This window comes from Trematomus bernacchii, unplaced genomic scaffold (assembly GCF_902827165.1).
Source record: "Trematomus bernacchii unplaced genomic scaffold, fTreBer1.1, whole genome shotgun sequence".
Lineage (NCBI taxonomy): Eukaryota > Metazoa > Chordata > Actinopteri > Perciformes > Nototheniidae > Trematomus > Trematomus bernacchii.
The window spans coordinates 1,860,595-1,882,873 of NW_022987648.1; the positions used below are offsets into that span (position 1 = coordinate 1,860,595).

At 41.9% G+C, this 22,279-nt stretch overlaps 1 protein-coding gene across 5 annotated transcripts in view; it reads right to left on the minus strand.

Annotated features, from left to right (window-relative positions):
• The window catches only part of mlphb (melanophilin b), a 68,981-nt gene that overhangs the window by 23,916 nt on the left and 22,786 nt on the right, over positions 1–22,279 (minus strand). For 3 of the 5 annotated variants that reach the window (XM_034134723.1, XM_034134718.1, XM_034134720.1), the window contains exons 5-8: positions 17,632–17,673; positions 11,820–11,875; positions 6,918–7,053; positions 5,695–5,921 (exon numbers count right to left, since the gene is read on the minus strand). In XM_034134723.1, the coding sequence (XP_033990614.1) occupies positions 5,695–5,921; positions 6,918–7,053; positions 11,820–11,875; positions 17,632–17,673 (461 nt within the window). The remainder of the gene's footprint in view (positions 1–5,694; positions 5,922–6,917; positions 7,054–11,819; positions 11,876–17,631; positions 17,674–22,279) is intronic. The other 2 variants (XM_034134721.1, XM_034134722.1) reach the window with 2 other exon arrangements.

Below are 22,279 nucleotides of genomic sequence, written 5' to 3' on the forward strand. Positions count from 1 at the left end.
CCTGTTTTTCATTTATTCTCTTATTTTTTTATATCTATAATGATCATATAAATGCCTCGGAAATAATTGTTTACATTAATCGTGACCAAACCGTTTTGAGACCCACTGAGATAACTAATCTCAGTGGGTAATCTAAACACTGAGAGAGTCCTTTACCTCACTGAGCTGAGGTTATCTGAGCTTCTCAGTCTGACAGGCGAGAGTTCTCCCTCCACCTTGTTGTTGAAAAAGCTAACAACAACAATCTCCGGTACCAGTTTTCTCTCTCTCGTCTCTCTCTCTCTCTCTCTCTCTCTCTCTCTCTCGCTCTCGCTCTCGCTCTCGCTCTCGCTCTCGCTCTCGCTCTCGCTCTCGCTCTCGCTCTCTCTCTCTCTCTCTCTCTCTCTCTCGCTCTCGCTCTCGCTCTCGCTCTCGCTCTCGCTCTCGCTCTCGCTCTCGCTCTCGCTCTCGCTCTCGCTCTCGCTCTCGCTCTCGCTCTCTCTCTCTCGCTCTCGCTCTCGCTTCTCGCTCTCGCTCGCTCTCGCTCTCGCTCTCGCTCTCGCTCTCGCTCTCGCTCTCGCTCTCGCTCTCGCTCTCGCTCTCGCTCTCGCTCTCGCTCTCGCTCTCGCTCTCGCTCTCGCTCTCGCTCTCGCTCTCGCTCTCGCTCTCGCTCTCGCTCTCTCTCTCTCTCTCGCTCTCGCTCTCGCTCTCGCTCTCGCTCTCGCTCTCGCTCTCGCTCTCGCTCTCGCTCTCGCTCTCGCTCGCGCTCGCTCGTGCACGCACACAAAATGGCTCGTTCCACACACACACACACAGAGCCGAGCTTGAATGAAACACAGAGACCCAGACGTACTTGTACTGTACTGTAGCATATTATTTTCGAATCACATATAAAAATAAAAAAGACATACATTTCTTGGGGGTGCTTAGAGGGTGCTATGGCTATCCTAGGGGGACCTGCAGCACCCCCTAGCGCCCCCCTGACGCCGCCTATTGACCTTCCATCCTCAACATGTACATTACACACCTGTGTCCTACAGCGCCCTCATAGGTTTCTAAGGTTTCTAAGTTTAACTTCCGCCGGTCATGCCGACGTCATAACAAATTTATTTTCAAAAAATCTTTTTCAATTTTTTTTTTTTGTCATAACAATTTTTCCTCCTGGTCTCTCGTGCCCCCTCTGTCATGCCTCTGCGACCCCCAGGGTCCCCACTTTGAGAAACACTGACTTAAAGCAAGCTGGGCTCCCTGTGTAGACAGAAGTGTATTTGTTCCATCAGACTCTTCTCACTCAAACCTGTCAAACGAGACAGCTTGTTCAGTGGCCACATGTTTAAACTATATTTAATGTCTCATACTGCCTGTGCTGCACCTCTTTTCACCCTCTGTCTGAAACCAGAGCCCAGTCTGTTGAAGATGGTCAGCATATCACTTACAGTGGGTTGTAGCTCTAACCAAGAGAAGCGCACGTGTTACATAGTGATGTCACTATGTCCCTGGAGTAAACAAAGGAGTCCAATGGGGGCGTTTCAAAGCCCACAATGCACAATGGGGCCTCAGGTCAAAGATCAGGTCAGGTGATACTGATTCAGATTCAGAATCAGCTTTATTGCCAAGTAGATTCATACACACATTTAAGTTCCTGGTGTTGGGTTGAGATCTGGATCTGGAAAATATCCCTTCATTGGGCTTTGCATTAAATACTTCAGATTTGTTGGGTTTCCTTGCTCGTTTATTCAGAATTCTCCTATAAATTGTAATTTGTCTGGATAATGAACATGTAAACAATTTTTGACTCATCAAGATGTCTTTCGACAAACATAATTAAACGGGATATGTGTTGCTTGGCAGCTTGAATTGTTTTCAAATCAGAATCAAATGGAAGGAAAGCGACAGCTGTGCGCAGGAAGAGCAGGGGTCTGAACAGCCAATGGGAACTGTCAGGCTGCATCTGATGTCTGACAGACACATGTTTGGATTTCTGCTGTTTCCTGTTTGTGTCTTCCAGCTGTGAGACAAATTTGCCATGACACCAGACATCGAAGGTGGCCATCAGCAAAGGGCGGGGGGGTTTGATAACAGCAGCCCTCCTGTTGTCACGGCTGCCGTCACCTCTTCTTTGTTTTTGTTTTCAAAGAACATCTTTTGATTCGGAAAGACAGTGTTACACCCTCAAAATGAACAGTGGTGGACCAAGTTTTCGATTGAATTACTTAAAAACATTGTTAAATTACCCTTATATAAAGTTTGTATAAAGTACTGTATACTAAACCTTCCATAAGTAAAAGGGTACAGTATGTAGGTAAGTGTTAATAGAAAAATGTACATACATACTAAATAGTAAAAGTATTTGTTGTGTAGTAAAATGTTCCCTGAATTCATGTGAATGTATTTAGCTGCTGTAGATGTTTAAGGCAAGGCAAGTTTATTTATATAGCACCTTTCAACACAAGGCCATTCAAAGTGCTTTACAAAAATGAACGACAATAAGAGCATTAAGAAACATATTATAAAATGATATCTAGAAACACACATTTAAAAGCAATGATATAAAATGACATTTAAAAACACTCATTTAAAAGCAAAGATAAAAAGCAAAGATAATAAAAGTTACAGTGCAGTTTAAGATATGAATATATAAATTAAAAGCAGCAGCAAAAAGAAAAGTCTTCAGCTTGGATTTAAAAGTAGTAAGAGTTGCAGCGGACCTGCAGGTTTCTGAGAGTTTGTTCCAGATATTTGGAGTATAATAACTGAACGCTGCTTCTCCATGTTTAGTTCTGACTCTGGGGACAGAAAGCTGACCAGTCCCTGAAGACCTGAGAGATCTGGATGGTTCATAATTTAGCAGTAGATCAGAAATGTATTTTGGGCCTAAACCATTCAAAGCTTTATAAACCAGCAGCAGTATTTTGAAATCTATTCTTTGACACACAGGAAGCCAGTGTAAAGATTTCAGAACAGGAGTGATGTGATCCACTTTCTTAGTGTTAGTGAGGACTCGAGCAGCGGCGTTCTGAATTAGCTGCAGCTTTCTAATAGATTTTTTAGTGAGACCTGTAAAGACACCATTACAGTAGTCGAGTCTACTGAAGATAAAAGCATGGACAAGTTTTTCCAAATCCTGTTGTGACATTAGTCTTTTAATCCTAGATATATTCTTTAGGTGATAGTAGGCTGATTTAGTAACTGTTTTAATGTGACTGTTGAAACTCAGGTCAGAGTCCATGACGCTAACTTTTATACGTTCTGCCTTGGCTCCAAAAACCATTACCTCAGTTTTATCTTTGTTTAATTGGAGAAAGTTCTGACACATCCAGTCATTGATTTGTTCAATGCACTTACTCAGTGTTTGAATTGAAGCATAGTCTCCTGGTGAAATGGTTATGTAAATGTGGGTGTCATCCGCATAGCTATGGTAACCTATGTTGTTGTTATTCATTATCTGAGCCATTGGTAGCATGTAGATGTTAAAGAGAAGAGGCCCCAAGATGGAGCCTTGAGGAACCCCACATGTCATATTTGTCAACTCAGATGTGTATTTACCTATAGAAACAAAGTTGTTTCTGTCCTTTAAGTAGGACTCAAACCAATTTAGAACTGTTGCCGAAAGTCCCACCCAGTTTTCCTGTCGGTCTAGTAATATGTTGTGGTCAACAGTGTCAAACACAGCACATATTAAACGCAGTTTAAGGTTGTGCTCATTTTAATTCCTTTATATACTGTTGTGTAGTTTAGTGTACAGCAATGCATCACATTCAAGATCTTCATATGTTTGTAGCTTTGTCCCGTGAGAACCACGTGTCTCTACATGCCAACTTGTTGAGGTTCTCAGAAAAGCAGTTGTTTTCAGCTTTGTGTATTCGCTGATCTAGGGTCATATAAAGTATCTCACATTTTAACTTAAATATACAGTACTTCTCGAGTGAATGTATTAGTTACATTGCAGCACTAATAAGTGAACATGAGGTTCCACAGTGTGTCTGAGGGGCGCATGAGGACGTGTAGGAAGCAGAGTCTGTTTTCTATCTGCTCCCATCACCACGTGTCCTGATGCTTTCCAGACACTTGTTGTATATCAAATAAATAGACACTGATGTAATGTACGAGACGTCCTCTCATCTACCAGCTGTATCCCCCCCACGTCACTCAACGTCTCAGTCTGAGGAACTCTTGTCTGTGAGTGTGTTCTAAAGCAACATGTGCAGCTAGAAAGACCAAATTGCAAAATGAAGAGAAGTTTTCATTTTTCTTTTATCTTTTACTCAGAAATATACTCCTAAACCTATAGTTCTGTTTAAGTATCTTACCTTGCGCTTTATTGCTCATTTGAAGAAAAAAGAAATGTCCCTCTAACACATGTTAGTTGTACAGTGACATCATATACATACATCATGTGGTCATATTTAGCTTATTGCAATTCTCACTTTGTCCCTGAATATATCTGGTTAAGCAGTTTATATCTAATAAAAAATATATAATGGATAGCCAGCATAATTATTTTTAATTGGAGGGATGAAACCCTCTTTAATGGTCACGCATGCAGAGCACAGCACACACAGTGACATTTGGCCTCTGCATTTAACCCATCCTAGTACTAGAAGCAGTGGGCAGCTATTGTACAGCGCCCGGGGAACAATGGGAGTGGGGGGATGTCCTGTGCCTTGCTCAAGGGCACCACGGCAGGGCAGGAGGTGAACTGGGACCTCTCCAAGTAGCAGTCCACACTCCATATTTTAAGACTGTTCGGGGACTTGAACCGGCGGCCCTACGGCTCCAGGTCCAAGCCCCTACTGATTGAGCCACTGCCGGATGCCATTACACCACATGTCAAATAAAAAGAAAAGTTGTAATGGTTTTTAGTGCCTCTTGGTCTAACATGCTTTTTTAGAGGCTTTTAAAATGTGCCAAGAAAAAATACAACAATAAAAGCCATATGGATTGTTAAATCATCAGTAAAATTAATTGATATCAGACAGAATATCTGTGCATTGATAGGACTGGATTGTGTAAGGAGGTTGGACATTTTGATGAATAAATGTCACATTTCTAAAAATGTTTTTACAGCTTAGTTTCAGGAAGAAGACATTGCCTCCCTTCTCACGATCCAATCTCCTGCAGACCTGTAGGCGTGTCCAACATTTTCTCTGGAGCTTGTCTCAGTTCTCACAATCCCCCCCCCCCCCCGACCCTATTCTTCTCTATATTCTTTCAGCAGGATTAGGGTTAGAGATAGCACCGTTGCTCAACGCATAGCACGGTGGCCACACATCTAAAATATACTGGATACATTTTCCTGGGGGGTAATGTAGACTCAGAGACTAAAGAAGTGCCCCAACCTTGAGCCCGGACCACATTATTTCCTGTGTGGGTCGTTCATACCATGCAGTTGACCCACTCCCCAACCTTTACTCCTTTACTCAGCCCACACCAAACATGACCCAATCTTTTCCGAATCCGAATTCCAAAAATATATTATTTTGTACTGTTTGTGTTAATACGTGCAGAATAGTGGTGGGCGATACCACAACATTTGTTTTGACATTCTGTCCAAATAATAAAGCTACAAGTTAATGTCTTATTATGTGGGTGAGAAAAATGTGTCATGATTTACGAGCTGAATGCATCATTAACAGGCAACCGGTTTTATGATACATTTTTTTACGAGGGCTAAATCTGTATTAATGAGTATTTCATATGGATCATATTAAAAACCTGTGGTGGGGCGTTTGGTGTGTTCAGGCTCTCCTGGGAGGTGTGGCTGCAGGGGCCCAGATGGGACTGGTAGAGGGGGTAGAGCTGGTCGTCCTCCTCGGAGTCTTCAGGGCCGGGCAGATAGCTGCCCTGAGGGCCCCATGCACTGCCACTGCCACACGAGGAGTAGCTGAGCTGGGACATGGAGCGAGAGGGAATAGTTTGGCTCTCCGGGTACCCAAGGTCATCTGGAGAAAATATGAGGTCAGGAGTTCAAAACTGTTCCACATTTCTGTCAATCTCACGGTTTAATTAGAGTATTATATCAATGTCACACAATACAAATAGAAAAACAAATAGCCATTCTGTTCAGTCACCTTGACCATTGGGAGAACCCAGCCCTCAGGAAGTATGCCGGCATTGAGGCAACACTCAACACTCAGATGTGCCACTGAGCAACTTTCAGAGGAATGAACATGGGCCCTGCCTGAACGCTGTATTCAGTTCCCTTGATTCATATATCATGCGTAGAACTCATTTATTACCGCAGCTACATAAATAACGGCCAATTTTGGTCAAAGTTAGTCAAACTGCTGAAGAAGAAAACACATTTGGAGGGAGATTAGACTAAAACATAGAAACAGACAGGTATAAAAAACAAAACAAATCAAGCTTTAATTAACTAAAGCTAATCACAAAAACTGTAAAACACACAAACAAAGAGGGGACAACATAGACTGTATCAAGAAAAAGAAAGAAGACAAACCGGAATGGCACAAGGTACAAGAGTAACAAAATAAATCAGCAATGGACACATAAATGCAGAGAGACCGCATCAGAAACACTGACAGAGACACACAGAGACAGACAGGCAAACAGACAGGACACATCTGACAAGACAGTGGGCAGGTAAAGACAGCAGGGCAGCACGTGATTGGACACAGGTGGAAAGACTGAGGGCGGGGCAAACAATCACAAAAGGCGGGGAAACCAAAAGCCAGGAAGTTAAAACAGACATAACCCAGGGGAAGGAAACGTTTTCAAAGTAAAACAGGAAACACAAAGACGGATCATGACATTATGTTGATTACAAAATACATTTTGAAAATGCATTTCTTATAGTGTAGAAAAACCCTATAGGCCTAAAGGAATCATAGTGCATGTGACCTGTTCATGATGTGACTTCTCTTCCTCTGTATAAATGCTGCACTAATGATCGTTGAAAGTGTTTCTCCTCTCTTTACCTTGCTGTGGAGCCATCCTCAGGTCCAGACCTTTGCGCTTCTCATCCAAAATCTGGTGAAAAACAGACGCCATGTCCGCCTCAGCAAGCATGGACTCCCTCCCCCCCCCATCCATCAGATCCTGGGAGACTGGGGCCTGAGGAAGAGGATGGAGAGTGGTGAGTGCTGATGAAGCACAGTGGAGATGATGATGCTGGTCAGGTTTAGCTAAAAGCTTAGCATCAGGGAGGAGGTGTGTGAAGGCTTTGCGGTTGTCACATAGGTGATTGGATAAAGTAAGAGCAAGGTATAATATCAATCAATAAATCACTAAATGACTTGTTGCTTCAAATTAATTTCAAGCTACATTAATACATTTGAGATACAAAAAATACCTTATTATATAAAAAAATTAATTAGGAGGTGGACCTATCTTACTGTACAGTAAAATCATTAAAAGTGGCACATATTATTATTTATACTAATAACATTTTTTGTATTTATTTATTTATAATAGAAATAATGTTGACAAGATTAGAAAGTACAATGGGCTACCATAATAATGAGTAAAGCTGGTTCAAGTTGTGGTAAAACATTAATTTATGTAAAATACACGTATTGATAAATGTAATGACTAAATCTATCTTTACTCTTTTGTTAAATAACTCAGGGTGTCTGACCTAGTTTGCCAGCTGTAGTGTGGTGGTGGGCTTTATGTTGGTCAAGGCCAAAAACTGCTTCAGAGTTAATCAGATTTCTTTTAGGAATGAAAACTGAAGATTGAAGAGTCTATTTCATCTTTAAGTGATGACACCGTGACTTGGTTTCATGCCACTTGAGTCTCTTGAAATGTGCTTAAATGTTGTTGAACGTTGTGTTAATGAGCTGACAAGATGTCTTAGTGTCTGTGCACAAACACACGTATGCACATATGGATACACAATGAGTGTATTGTAGCCAAATACGAGAATGAATAATGACATGGCTTAGCGCTAATGTAATATTGCCAGAAACTGTTTGGCAAAGAAGAAAAACAGAAACAAGCTAAGCAGAAACAGACAATAGAGCTGGTGGTCTGGCTGACAGACGTTCTGCAGCTGCTACCTGAAGTGGCCGTCCTCTGGACTCGATGAAGCAGTCAAGGCCCAGTTCAAAATCAAAAGGATCGACAGTAAGACGCCTTTTAACCTTTTTCATCTGTGGAGAGCAGACAGGGAAACACCATCACCAGCATAGAGTAGAGAGTACAGAGGAGAGAAAGAAGAGAACAGGTGCTGAGCCCAGAGAGGAGAGGAAGGATTCAGAAATCACCACGCAAATCGATTGAGAATACCCAAATGAAGCACATGTAACCATCATACTGTTATTTGGAGATAACAACCTGTAGGACCATTTACAAAACATACTGTTGTTCTGTATTTATTGTTAGTGTCAAAGCCTATTCGAACATTCTGGATGAATAATATAAAGTGATTTTTTTTTGGTCCAGCAGACAGATTGTTATTGAGTTTTTCAGAACAGCAGTTAGTGTTGTAAGTGGGTTGCTGAGAAAAAACAGATGCTTTGCTGTTACTGATGTTGTTGCATGTGAGGGACAAACGGGCTCTGTAACCTGGAAGGACAGAAACTTATTTAAGACCCATACATGTTCAACCCTGTGCTGTAGATAGAGGATCCTCTCTACTGAATAATCCTCAGCACCCTGCAGACTCCTACTACCACCCTGCAGTGCATTGTGGGTGCAATTGTCAGGAACGAGCTTGAGTGAAGGGTTACAGAAGCCAGTGCATATTTGGACCAGTAGAGGGCACTATGTCTAAGTGAAAACCAAACGAGAGATGCAGGAAGCCTCTTTTTTGAACATCCATCAAAAGTCCAATCATATTAGATATAAACAGAACCAGTAGTCACACTGGAAACACAGGCAAAGCTCTGTGGACCCAGCAGAGCCCAGGAGCCAGTTTTCTGTACCGAGCAGCCGCTGCAGTGATTGGAAATAAACAAAGTTTAGCTCTCTCATTACCCAGAGCCTGTGGTCTAAACAATGCAAGTCTCACTTTTATGACCAATTCCAGTGGACCCAGTGCCCCTGTTTACCATCTCATTATGCTCTACAGGCTCTCTTTACTCGGCCCCAGCTCTTTTAAGTAAGGATTACGTATGACAGCCTGGTATTTACCCATAATGCATCACTGCCAGTGCCGGTTGGACCGTGCCTAACCTTAGTTAACTCTGTCAAGGCAAGGCAAGGCAAGGCAAGGCAAGGCAAGGCAAGGCAAGGCAAGTAAAACACATTATATAATGGCATTTTACAACAGGCATTTAAAAGCAAAGATAATACAAATAAACACAACATGTATACAATACATGTTTAAATGGCATACTGCAGTGCGAATATGAACTGCTCAATTAAAAGCAGCGGCAAAAATATATGTTTTCAGTCTCGATTTGAAAAGAGTTTCTGCGGACGTGCATGATTCGGGCAGTTTGTTCCAGATTGTCGAGGCATAATAGCTAAACGCTGCTTTTCCATGTTTTGTTCTTACTCTTGGAACCGAGAGCAGACCCGTTCCAGAAGACCTGAGACACCTTGATGGTTCATAATTATGTAGGAGATCGTTAATATACTTTGGTCCTAAACCATTTAGTGATTTAAAAACTAGCAATAGTACTTTAAAATCAATTCTTTGGCCGACTGGAAGCCAGTGTAAAGATTTCAGAACCGGACTGATGTGATCCACTCTTTTAGTGTTAGTGAGGACTCGAGCAGCAGCGTTCTGAATCAGCTGCAGCTTTCTGATAGATTTTTTTGTGAGCCCTGTGAATACACTATTACAGTAGTCGAGTCTACTGAAGATAAAAGCATGGACAAGTTTTTCTAAATCCTGTTGTGACATTAGTTTTTTAATCCTAGATATGTTCTTCAGGTGATAGTATGTAGACTTAATAATTGTTGTAATGTGACTGTTAAAATTCAGGTCTGAGTCCATCACTACACCCAGATTTCTAGCTTTATTAGTTCTTTTGTAGTCTGCCGACTGAAGCTCTGCGATTACTTTTAATCGGTCCTTCTTTGCTCCAAAAACAATAATCTCAGTTATAACTCTCACAGGCTCCGCCCTCTACTGGACTCTATAGGTACTACCCTCTATGCAAGCATTCACCTACTGAGATTTATATAGAGTGGCGAAGTCACGCCCATCTACTTCCGGTCCATGGGACCTTATTTCGGAAAAATTATGTATTGAAGTCAATGGAGAGAGAAAACTTATCTTTCGAGCCCGTTTGAATTGTGCCATGAATTACACATATGATGTTTGTCAATCTTAAAAAATCATTTCCATGTCAAAAAAGTCACAGTTTGTCGTAAAGCTGTTGAAATATAAGACTATGAAAAATACGCAACTAGAAAGACTACAAATCCCAGAGTCGCGTAAGTGATGTCACTCATAACTGATGTCACAATTGTTTTCTTCCACTAAAATAGAGATAGCTAAAATAAGATAACTTTAACAAGATGCCTGTGTGCTTAGTACCAGGTTGTTATCATACCAGCAATGGGTCTTGCTCGTTCTTTCGCTTCCCGTCTGATGAAAGGACCAGGAGTGGCTGGATCAAGTTAGCTACCTACAGTAGCTAGTAGCAAGCACGTTAGTTAGCATTACAGCCTTAGCCTTGTCATTTTTATTAGCCTTAACATGAAGTAACATTAAGTAACCCAAAATGTTAAACAGTAGTATCTCTGAGAGCCCTCCATATCCCGGGACTGGAGAACAGGGGGGCCGACCTCATGTCGAGGGGCGGCCCCCTGCCAGGCAAATGGACGCTTCACCCGGAGGTGGTGAAGCAGATCTGGGCCCAGTTCGGGAGAGCGGAAGTGGATCTGTTCGCCAGCCGGCGCAACAGCCACTGTGCCCTGTGGTTCTCCATGGCCCTGAGCGACGACCCGCCCTTGGGGGTGGACGCGTTTGCACACGAGCCATGGCCAAGGAAGCTGCTATACGCCTTTCCATCGCTGCCCTGGGCAATCCCCCAGTTCTGGGGGGCGATCTCTCAAGAGACAAGTGCAATCGGGGCATTACCCACTCTGGGCCGTCCTCTCCAGTCTTGGCTCCTGAGAGGGACAGGCTGAGACAGGGTGGATTGTCTGACAGCGTTGTTCAGTCTATCCAGGCAGCTAGAGCTGGATCCACCACAGCCTGTTACAGGCCAAAGTGGCTAGGATTCCAGCATTGGTGTGAGGAGCGGAGAATAGAGCCCCTATCTTGTGAGTTAGGCTCTATTTTGTCTCAATATCAATTTGCAGAGAAAAACAGAAGAGCTGTAATGTTCAGCTTTCTGAGGACACATTGATTTCTGCTTCTTGTTAAATGATGCATATCATTGCCAGCTTACTGCTGGCCACAAACTCACTCAAATGTGGGAACCCATCAAAAAAGCTGCAAGTTGCCTGTTTATTAAAGGTGGGGTAGGTAATTTTGGAGAAACCAGCTCGAGTGCGCTAGAATTTGAAAATACACAACCGGAAAAAATCTGCCACTTCCTTATAGAGCCCCTCCTCCAACACACACGAACGCGCACATGACCAATGAGGGCACGAGATAAGTTTGTGCACAGATGGAAGGCTGACAGGCAGGTAGGCCATCCAGTTATTTTAGCCGGGCCGGCTTAAATGATTGGTCGTGCTTTTTACAGTACTACGGCTTCCACAGATGATATTTTTTAATGGATTTTTTGTCAAAGCACTTCAGATATTCATTGCTATCGGGATGTTAAGAGCATTCCATGGAATATAACAAAAAGTGTATCTCAAGCCGGTTTCTCAAACTTACCTACCCCACCTTTAAGTTTATTCTCATAGAAAGGTTAAGCAGTAAATATTAAAGCACATACTCTCTGAATAATAAGAAAGAGTTGGCGTACCTCCTTGTAGCGCGGTGATTCTGGAGCGTCCATACTGTGCTCCTCATATCCATCTGCTGATAAAGAAAAAACACCGTAAGCTTTAACAGAGTTGAACAAATATACTGCACAACAAAGTGAGCTTTCTAAAGAGAATCATGTGGCGTTTCTCTGTGCGCATGCATTTCTTAGCAAACATAGAGTCACACAATGCAGAGTGAGTTCACCATCCTAAGTACAGATTTACACTTCCTTCAATAGAACTCTAGAGTAAAGTAGAGTAGGTACAACTAATGTAGATTGTTGTGCAACATACTGCAGCAACTCAAATGCTATGTTATTTCCATCTGGTAGAACAATTACAGCACAAGGACTGAAAAGCAACGTGGTGTGTTTTCAGTCCCTCTTTATGAGAGAGTTGCATTTCTACGTTCCAGTTCCAGAAAGAGAGGAAGGAGAGACTGGCCAACAACATAAACTGCAGAGAGGAGCAGAAGAAGGAGCAAAGGGAGCTCCACAGATACAGTTGAAAGCACACACAGAACAACATGTCACATTAGCTCAGCCTCAGTGGGCCTACACTTACAGCACGACTTCTCTATCATTTCCAACATGAATCACTGTATTACATGTCATGCCATTTAGCTGGCTCTTTTATCCAAAGTGACTCACACACACCTCAATACTGTCTGCACTAGGAGCAGCTGGGTGGAACCACCGACCCTCTGATTGGTAGATGCCCAGTTAACACCCTTGTTTGAAACCTTGTCAACTCCCTCTGACTAAAGCTTCCCCGGCTCTGCTCTCTCTCTCTCTCTCGATATGTCAATGTGAACACAATCCAGGCGAGCCCTGAATGTTCCCAGACTACAGTAGTCAGAGGTGGAAGAAGTAAGTAATTATTTACAGTTAAAGCAGCACTATTGCAGTGTTAAGTACTCAGTTACAAGTTAAAGTCCTGCTTTCGAAATTGTACTTAAAGTGGACCTATCATGCTATATTTGAATAATATATTGTAGGGCCATACCTATATAAAACATGTCTGTGAAGTTTTTTTTTCAAAATACCAAACAGATCATGCATTTTAGCCATGCCTCATTTCGCTCTATTTGCTCTATTCCAGTCCTGTTTTTGCAAGGGCTGATTCTGTGAGAAGTCTTCTTCCCTGCTTTTGTGTCAGACTACAGCGCCACTTACAGGCCTGGCATATGTACTACAGCGTCTCCAGCGCTTTCGAGCGGCAATGGCCGTGGCCGTGGCCGTGGCCCAACCCCCCATTCCCCTGATAGGTGGAGAGTTGCCCATATAGGCGGAGCTCCCTGTTTCTGACGTCAGAACAATTTCAAATCTGTATCAGCTCCGTTGCAGCCCCGTTTTTAGAGATTTGGGTATGGAGGAAAAGAGAGAGGGTTGTGTTTTCTGATACTTGGTGAGTTCCCTGACACACCGGGGACACATATTAATGTATAAAAGATGTACAAAAGTGCATTTTGCATGATAGGTCCCCTTTAAGTTAAAGTAAAACAGTACTCATCAAGCAGAATGGCCCATTTTAAGCACCAGATATGTTTTAATAATGTTTTTAAATATATTTCAATTATCAATGTGTTCATCACTTCGGATGCAATTGGTCAAAGTGGGGTTGATTTGAACTGCTTTTTAAACTACTGGGTAGCTTAACCTATAATAATATATAAGGTATGTTGATTCATATTTTGTATTAGTAACCTGAATTGCCAAGGTAACTAGGAACAAATATGTAAAATAAATGTAGTGGAGTATAAAGTACAACATTTTCCTACAACATGTACTGGAGTAAAAGTACCTCCATTTCACTAATGCCGCGTTTCCACTACACAGCCTCGCTCGGCCCCGCTCGGCCTCCTTTGGCCGCGCCCGGCCTCGTTAGGACCAGCTCACTTTGTGGCGCGTTTCCATTACAGTTTAGGAACCGGGTCAGTATCTATAGTAACAGTGTAGGCGGAGCGACGCTGCTTAAAACTGCCGTGACGTCATCTTCAATGCGACACAACAATGGAGATGTGAAAGCGATCGTTTGCTTGTTTTTTGCTGTGTGGTTTATTATCACAAGAAATAGACAAGAGTTGTTTCGAAAGAGGCGACGTATAGCAAGACGAGGTATAGAAGAAGCTGACGCGAGAGTTCGGGCAGTCCTCCTACGCCGCAGAGACTACAGGACGACTCGAATCACTACTAACTACAATGCTACTTGGTAAGCTAACGTTCGCTAACTAGCAATGTGTTTAGGCTCACTCTCCCTATACGACCAAAGTATTTCAAGTATTTAATTAATTGTAGCTACCACTTTTACGTATTAAAATATGTATGCTTTTGTTTGTGTATTTCAGAAGTTACCGACCGAGCTACCGAGTGGTGGAATGTGATTGTTCCATCTTTCACACACTCAGTGGGTGGAGAACTTCAGGATGCCTGAGGAAAACCTACGTGTAATACCTAAATATTCATTGTATTGTATTGAACATAAATACATCTTTTCTTTTTCACATACATGTGTTTGTCAAATTATTTAAACCAAAAAAATGTTATCAGAATTGACTATTTAGTAAATATTTGAATTTCAAGCACCAGTACTGCCCCCATAATAATAATCTAATAAATTAAGCAAATATCAAAGCAAACTATAAACATAAATACAAAAGTGTAAAACACAACAGAACTATATTCATAAATGTAAGTGTAAAAAATTGTTAACATGGATGGAGGCTAAAGTATCCACAGCATAAAATAATATGATTATGATGGTTTGTCTGAAAGACACAGCCTCAAGGTTCAAGGTTTTTTATTTTGTCATACGAACATAGCTAGTGTAGTTATGACAATGAACATCTTAGGTCACAGGCTCCTCCAACAGTGCAACACAATAACCCAGATCAACAGAAATATAGTGCAAGTAAATATTAAGCGCTGTGCACCGCTCTCTTTGTATAGGTGTTTTCTTTTGTTCTCTTCTCTTTGAAATATATAAGCAATGTGTTTGAGTCTAGCACAACGAGGGTATTACAATTGAGTAATTTTTCTACATGTATTTATCATGTATTCTTAATACCATTATGTAATGTTATGTTTTAGAGGAGGACCTCAAGCTAGCAAACTCAATTTCAAACAGTATGCAGAGTTGTCCTGCTAAAGAGTTAAAATGTATTATTTAACCAAGTATTTATTCTCTTATTTGCTTTAATTGCAACAGATGATAAAGGTTTCACTGTGATAAGTATTCTCTTAAATCCATAAACCCCTGTACAGTGCTTTGTGGACGATGGTGTTTATGATATTTCTGACTGCAGAGGGACGCCTAGATGATGCCATCTTTCTGTGCGATCGCTGGTGGGTGCAATTATTTATCAACAAGCAATAAGATAAGACATGGCATTGATTCTGCTGGGCCAGTTGCCGTTCCTGCAGGGCCAGATCCTCTCCTCCTCGGTTTGTGCTGTTGATGCAGAGGACGTTGTTCGGAACTGTTCCTCCTCGCTAGTCCCAATGTAATCATCTAGAACAGAAACATGACTTGTAAATTCCACAAACTACTGCAGCACAATACTATAAATAGCAACAACAACTATAGAAAAGACAAACTGAACGTAAACAATGGCACATATGGTGTTAGCAAACAATAGCTCTCGCTAATGCTATCTGCCTAGCTAGCCTTCGGGGCTCCATCGGGGTTGTCGAACATAAATGTAAGGATAAAATAGACTTATTTGTTAGAAGTGAGCTTTAAAACAGATAGGGACACAAAGCAGGGACACAAAGCTTTCAAGCAAATAACACAGCGTTAGCAAAAACGTACCATGCAGACTCCAGTAACGCCGTTGGAGAGTCCAGTGTCTGTGTAGAGACCTCCTGAAAGACTTTGATATTGCGAGTTGTCCCGTCGAGCACCCGCTGGACCTTATCATCTGCAATATAATGGACGTCGTCACTTCCTCGACCGACCATGGTGTGCTTTTCTTTGCCATTGTTGTAGCTCCTCCGTTAACAAAAATGCTGTTTGTAAAAATGGATTATCTCGCGCGCAGATTGTGACGATTCTCTCCGACCAATCAGCAGCCGAGAGCGTTGACGTCACAAACACAGCCCGGTTGCCTCTGGCCCTGGCCCCACGATTTTATGAGGCCAGAAAAACTGAGAATTAGGACCAGCCGGCCGGTACTAGGCCAAGTGGAAACGCAACCACAAACGGGCCGCTGACGTCACAGCCCTCTTAAACCGGGCTGCGCGCTGTAGTGGAAACGCGCCATTACATACAGTACTTGAGTAAATGTATTCAGTTACATCCCACAACTGACAGTAGCAATGTATCAATCGTTCAACCTGTCTTTATTAGTCTCAATTGCAAAACATATATATATTATTTACTAAACCATGCAGCAGCATAGGTATTGAACACATGTGAGTCCTGAATGGATCTGAAGAAGACCACACACTTGGCTGGACTAAGCCTCAAAGGCCCTGAGGGAATCAAATGTGTGGTCTTTGAATCCTGTTTGTTGCAATTTGATGGAACACATATTTATTGATAAAGGGCCCCTCACCATGACAGCAAATGGTAAAAATTAAGGGGAACCTTAACATTTTGGATATTGCCAGATTACAACAAACCCATGATGCATATAGTGCCACGTGCCTGGTTGCTAATCCAGTCTAGACCACCCAGACTCACTGAAAATGATTGCAAAATGTCTGAGAACCGTTGCATATGATGTGAATAGCACACAGCAGGACTGTGATTTAAAATATGTTGACTGTGATTTGCTACATATGAGCTCAAGAGTCTCAGTCCTGTGCACAGGTATTGGGGTAAATAGTTGTTACACATGTTTTAATAGCATTTTAAGCAATGCTAGCAACAGGGATGGAAAATTCAGCCGGTCCGTCTGTCAATTATTTAGGTCAACAGATATCTATCAAACAATTTGATGTAGTACTTCTAGAAAAATGTGACAGTTTTCAAAAGAAGAGTCGCGATAATTCAGACGATTGTCTGACTTTTTTCTCTAGCATAGTCAATGTTTAAACTTCATAACATTATAACTGTAAAATGAATAAAAGACTTGTAAAGTGCTAATTTTCCAATGCTAGCATGCTAACACACTAAAGTAAGATTGTGAACAGGGTTAACCCGCAGTGCTTCATCCGCATTTTAGCATTGCCATTGAGAGGAAGTTAGCATGTTGATGTTAGCAGTTAGCTCAAAGCACTGCTTTGATAGTATGTGCACAGGAATTAAAAAATCTAACTCTTTCTACATGTTTTTGGCCTTTTTCTCCACTGCCAAACAGCGTTTAAGGTTACTGCAAACTGAGCTTTTGTAAAACTCACGTTGAGATTTTTCAGAAGCTCAATTTTCAGTGTTGACGTAAAAAACGTATTTTGTTTTGTTTTTAACATCACAGTGCGAGGCGTCACAAATACACTTCAGTTGTGTTTTTCCTGTGTACGGAGATTTGTATCCAAACAGTGATAGTGTAGCGTCCGAGGTGTTAGGGCTTCAAAGATAATTCTGTATCACAAAAACTCAGGAACTTTGTACTTGTGGAGCGTCACAAACAGCGCCTCCGTTTATTACTTTTTCACTTTCACTCTCCACAACTTCAGGACAGCCTGCGCATGCTCAAAACACATGAACTCTCACCCCAATGCTTACAATAGTGTTGACATTATTTATTTTTATAGTAGAAGAAAAGTATTTTAGAAAATGACCAATGTATGTTTTCTTTGGCACATAAAGCACCAAACTTTAAAACATCAAGTCAGAAGATAATATAGTTATTTAGTTCAGTCTACTTACTGTGGACCTCAGGTATGCTCTGTGTATCATATCCATGAGGGTCTGAAAAACAGAAAATATGAAACAAGGATGACCTATTTAGTGTTATTTACACTTTGAAATGAAAATGAATGAGGTTAGGTTTGCAATTTTGCAATTCAGTAACTATGCTAAACAGCTCAGCGAATTGGAGTAATTCAGGTAGTCCTTATTTTCCACATAAAACTATAATTAGAAGCAGAAGCAGATGTAGCACCATGATCAGAGGAGCTGAGGTTAGCTGGCTAATCGAGTTGAACTCCTTTATGCAACACATGTGAACAAAGACTCTGCTGTTAGCAACAGTGTTGTATCTCCCCATGCACAAAGCTACTGTACACAGAATGACACCATGCGAGCTGTGGGGCCCGGCGGACCACAGCAGAACAGCCAGAGAATGTGAGTGAGAGTACAGTCATGCATGGGAAATTGAATCCAAGCGATCACATGAAGGTCTGCATGTGATGAGTGGCTGATGGTTTTTAACATGATGCATCTGTTGACATGTTCTCAGCTGTATCTAACAACAACACAATGCATCTGTGCTCACTGTGCGCTGTTTCTACATGAAGACTGTCTCTCTTTCTGTCTGATTCTCGTCGTTCTGCTCAACTGAATCCTCCAATTCCAGGCGCAGATTGAGACACATGTGACTGGATGATCACAAGGCCCTCTGGGCTAAGCCAGCAAACCAACTTTATATTTTTTATACCCCGTCCAAAAATCCTCCAGGGTGACTCAGCGAAAGCATTACCAGGAGCCCTGTCTCTTCAGAATTCATTGATCTCCTGATGCTCTGATCTCACATGAAGCCCTGCTGTGCACAATCATTCGTAAAGCTGATAAAGTGTGCTTCAAGAGCATTTGTTTTATATGCTCTGGGTTTGGCCAAAGGATATTGGCAATGCTACGTGAGCAACTTAAAAAAGAGAGAATAAGTGCCGGAAAGGTTTTGAAAAAGCCTCATGCCGTCACTGCATCAGACTTTAAACACAAGCAGCAAACATAAACAGGACTTTTCACCACATTAAAATCTCAGGAAATAATGTGTGAAGAGGTACAGCTGCATTGTTAATGTCCCAACACACTGGTCAGTTAAGGACATTGGAGGTCTTCTGTCAGGAACTAAGACTGTGACACTCGGCAAAGCTGTGAAGAGCCAGAGCCGGAAAAAGAGAAAAGATGGGAGAGATTAAAGCCTGTGACAGATTTGGCAGCCTCCGGCTTACTATCTGAGACAGAGAAAGGAAATGACTGGCTCTCATAGACAGATGGTGGACAAATGTAAGAAATAGACCAACAGTAAGTTTCTTGGAGAGGAAAACGTGAGCGACCAGAACAGCTGAAAGGATCCCCGTTAGAGATTTTATTTTATTTATTTTTATTTTACCTTTATTTAACCAGGATAGGTCTCATTGAGATTAAAAATCTCTTTCTCAAGAGAGTCCTGGCCCAAGAATGGTTACAGACAATTAAAAAAAAAAAAACACACAATCACAACACAGTCATACACCAAGTTTAGCCAAAGCATTTACAGACACAGCGGCCTGCTTCAAGGTCAGTTAAAGTTGCTTTGAGTGTGTTTAATGAGACCAGCTCTCTGAGTTTCAGCTCAGTTTGAAGCAGGTTCCAAGCTTGAGGGGCAGCGTAACTGAACGCCCTTTTCCCCAGTTCAGTACGGACCTTTGGTACAGTTAAAAGGAAAAAGTTCTTGGAGCGAAGCCGATAAGATCCTGTGCATTTTCTGTTTATGTATATCCTTAGATAAGCACCAAGAATAGCCTTATAGGATGTGCCAATGTTTCAGTCTACGCGTGGTCAGGGAAGACCATCCAATACAAGTGTATAGATTGCAGTGGTGCGTCAAGGTTTTGAGGTTTGTGATGAATCTCAGTGCACTGTGGTAGACGGTATCCAGCGAGTGAAGGCACTGAGAAGATGCATTCATATAAACCACATCTCCATAATCCAGACAGAAAGGTTGCAGACACTAGTCTCTTTTTGGCCTCATAGGAAAAACAGGACTTGTTTCTAAAAAAACAACCTAATTTTATTCTTAATTTTTTCAAGAGTTCCACAATCTGTGGTTTAAAAGAAAGCGAATTGTCAATTATAATTCCAAGATACTTATACTGCAACACAGATTCAATCTCCGACCCCTGCAAGGTGGTGATAGGAGGAAGGCTCAAGACCTTGGGTTTTGCTTTCGAGAACATCATTAGCTTTGTTTTGGCAGCATTTAAAACAAGTTTCAAATCACTCATGTTGGATTGTACAATGTTAAAAGTATTCTGGAGCTGACAAAGAGCCTAATGATTTAATAGTTTTCCAGAATTTAAGGGGATTATTTAGGTTGTCTGAAGTGTCCAAGACCTGTACTCCTGGCTTTTGACCATGCTACATTGCGCTCGTGTAGGGTTTTAGTCTTAGGGACTTTTGTATTCCGTACCGTGGCAATGACACAGTGGTCACTGATGTCATTTGCAAATGCAGAAGCAGGGGTGTATTTATGAGAAGCATTTGTAAGGATTAGATCAATTAAGGAGGATTTTTCAGGAGATTTCAGATTGGGTCTAGTGGGACTGCCAACAATCTGAAAGAGATTTAAGGAATTGCAGTATGTTTTAACATCATCAGATGCTGGTAGCAGCCAGTTCCAGTTAAGGTCACCCACAATGACAATTTCAGTATAGTTAAGACTGGACAAAAGCTGCATTAAAGATAGTAAAGCGTCGCTGACAGCTGAAGGTGGTCTGTAGCAACCAACAACAGTAATATGGAGCGCTTTTGATACTTCCAAGTCAAGAGCCAAAAGTTCAAATTGTTTTGTCAGTGATGTAGAGAGAATAATTTGTACATGAAACTTCGATTTAACATAGACTGCAACACCTCCACCCTTTTTAGGTCGATCAGTCCTATTGACGCCTATTATAGCCGTCAATGCAAATATCCTTGCTTGAAATTGATTTGGTTAGCCAAGTTTCAGATATCACTATTATATCAGCATCGGTTGAATGTGCCCAAATACGAATCATATCCATTTTAGCAATCAAACTGCGCACATTCAAATGAATGAGACCAAGACCAGACCTAGATTTAAAATCTGCAGGGGTGTTACAATTAACTCAAGAATCTGGTCCAGGGTTAGGTTGCACATTTCCTGAAATCAACAATAATAATAGTACAATTAGACACCTATAGACAGGCCTAGGTGGACTTTTTGACGGCTCTCTCTTAGTGTTTAAACCTAACACAAAATCATGAAGATGGCTTGAAGAAATAATAAAGTTGTCTAGTAGAGCCATGAGGCTAATCAGACGGGCCAAGTCCACAGATCCGCACTTGACAGATGCGGGAGAGAGGATCAGAGGGAAGGGGCTCAACATCGTGCCCAGCGGACTGCAAGAGGAGCACGTTCCCCGGCCTGGGTAAACCGGGGTTGAGAGTGATGGACGGGATATTTCGGTCCCGTGGGGACTTCCCCCAGTGCTGCTCCAAATTGAAAGGGATAGAACAGCCAAAAGCAGGGACACAATTAAAATCCCGCGAAACGTGGAGAACCCAACCAAAACAGCAGACTCTTGAGCTCCACGCCACAAGACAAGTTAGTGCAGAACGAAATCAGGGTCAATCCCATATAAATCTGTTCCGGAAATGTTCAACCACCCGATCAGCTGGGGACGATGCGTGTTGTGACGTCACATGTAAACAGGAAGCCCGACCCGATGCATCGCTGGTTTAAAAATAAAAAAACTGGATCAGTAGGGATCGTAAAACAGTCAGATACAGTTCAGTGCACAATTCAAAAAGATAGGAACTTCCCTTTAGGATGAGAAAAATAATTGGACCCATCAAGATCAACGATGTGTAGTCCGGTTGCCGAGTTGAACAGGCTCCAATAGTCCAAGTAGCCGGTATTTCCGCCGGTAAGTCACAATACTACATTTACGATTAGGATTTGATATGTAGCAGTTGAAAAATTGAAAGTGTCCGCCAGACAACTTAGAAGTAATCACACAAGTCATACAGACATACGGACACAGAACGAGACGTGCTGCCATCTTGGATGACTTTAGTTCCACCTGGAGTAAATTCACGAAATGTGTGGAGCGCAACTTGAGGGCCTTCAAAAATATGAAAATGTTATATTATATGATGATGAGGTGAGATGAGAATCTCCCCTTGCCCCAAGTGACTGCAGAAGCTATAACATTCATTCTAATGAAGTCTTTGCTGCTCGCATTTACTTGACAAATCTGCATTCTGTTGCCCACTGGGAAAATATGCTGCATTTCCGAAAAAATAAATGCATTAACAGGTCCATGTCTTTAGCTTGTAAACTGACACAAACATGTGATGCACTTGTTATGCCGACGATTTGCCAATGTGCAATTCAACAGGTTATTATACATTCTCTATGCAGTTGAGGTGCAGTATGCAGCTGTTGAATCTCCTTGAAGCCTTTCATTTATGGGGGATTTCTTATGGTAAGCTGGAGCCTACTTCCAGCAATGCTCTGCAGCTCAACTTCTGACCTGCAGCACCTCCACAGGGCTCGTAAAGAAATGAGTGAAGCTGATGGGAATGTGTTAAGGTTGCCCCTTTAAAGTCACCTTGACCTTAGGTCTGA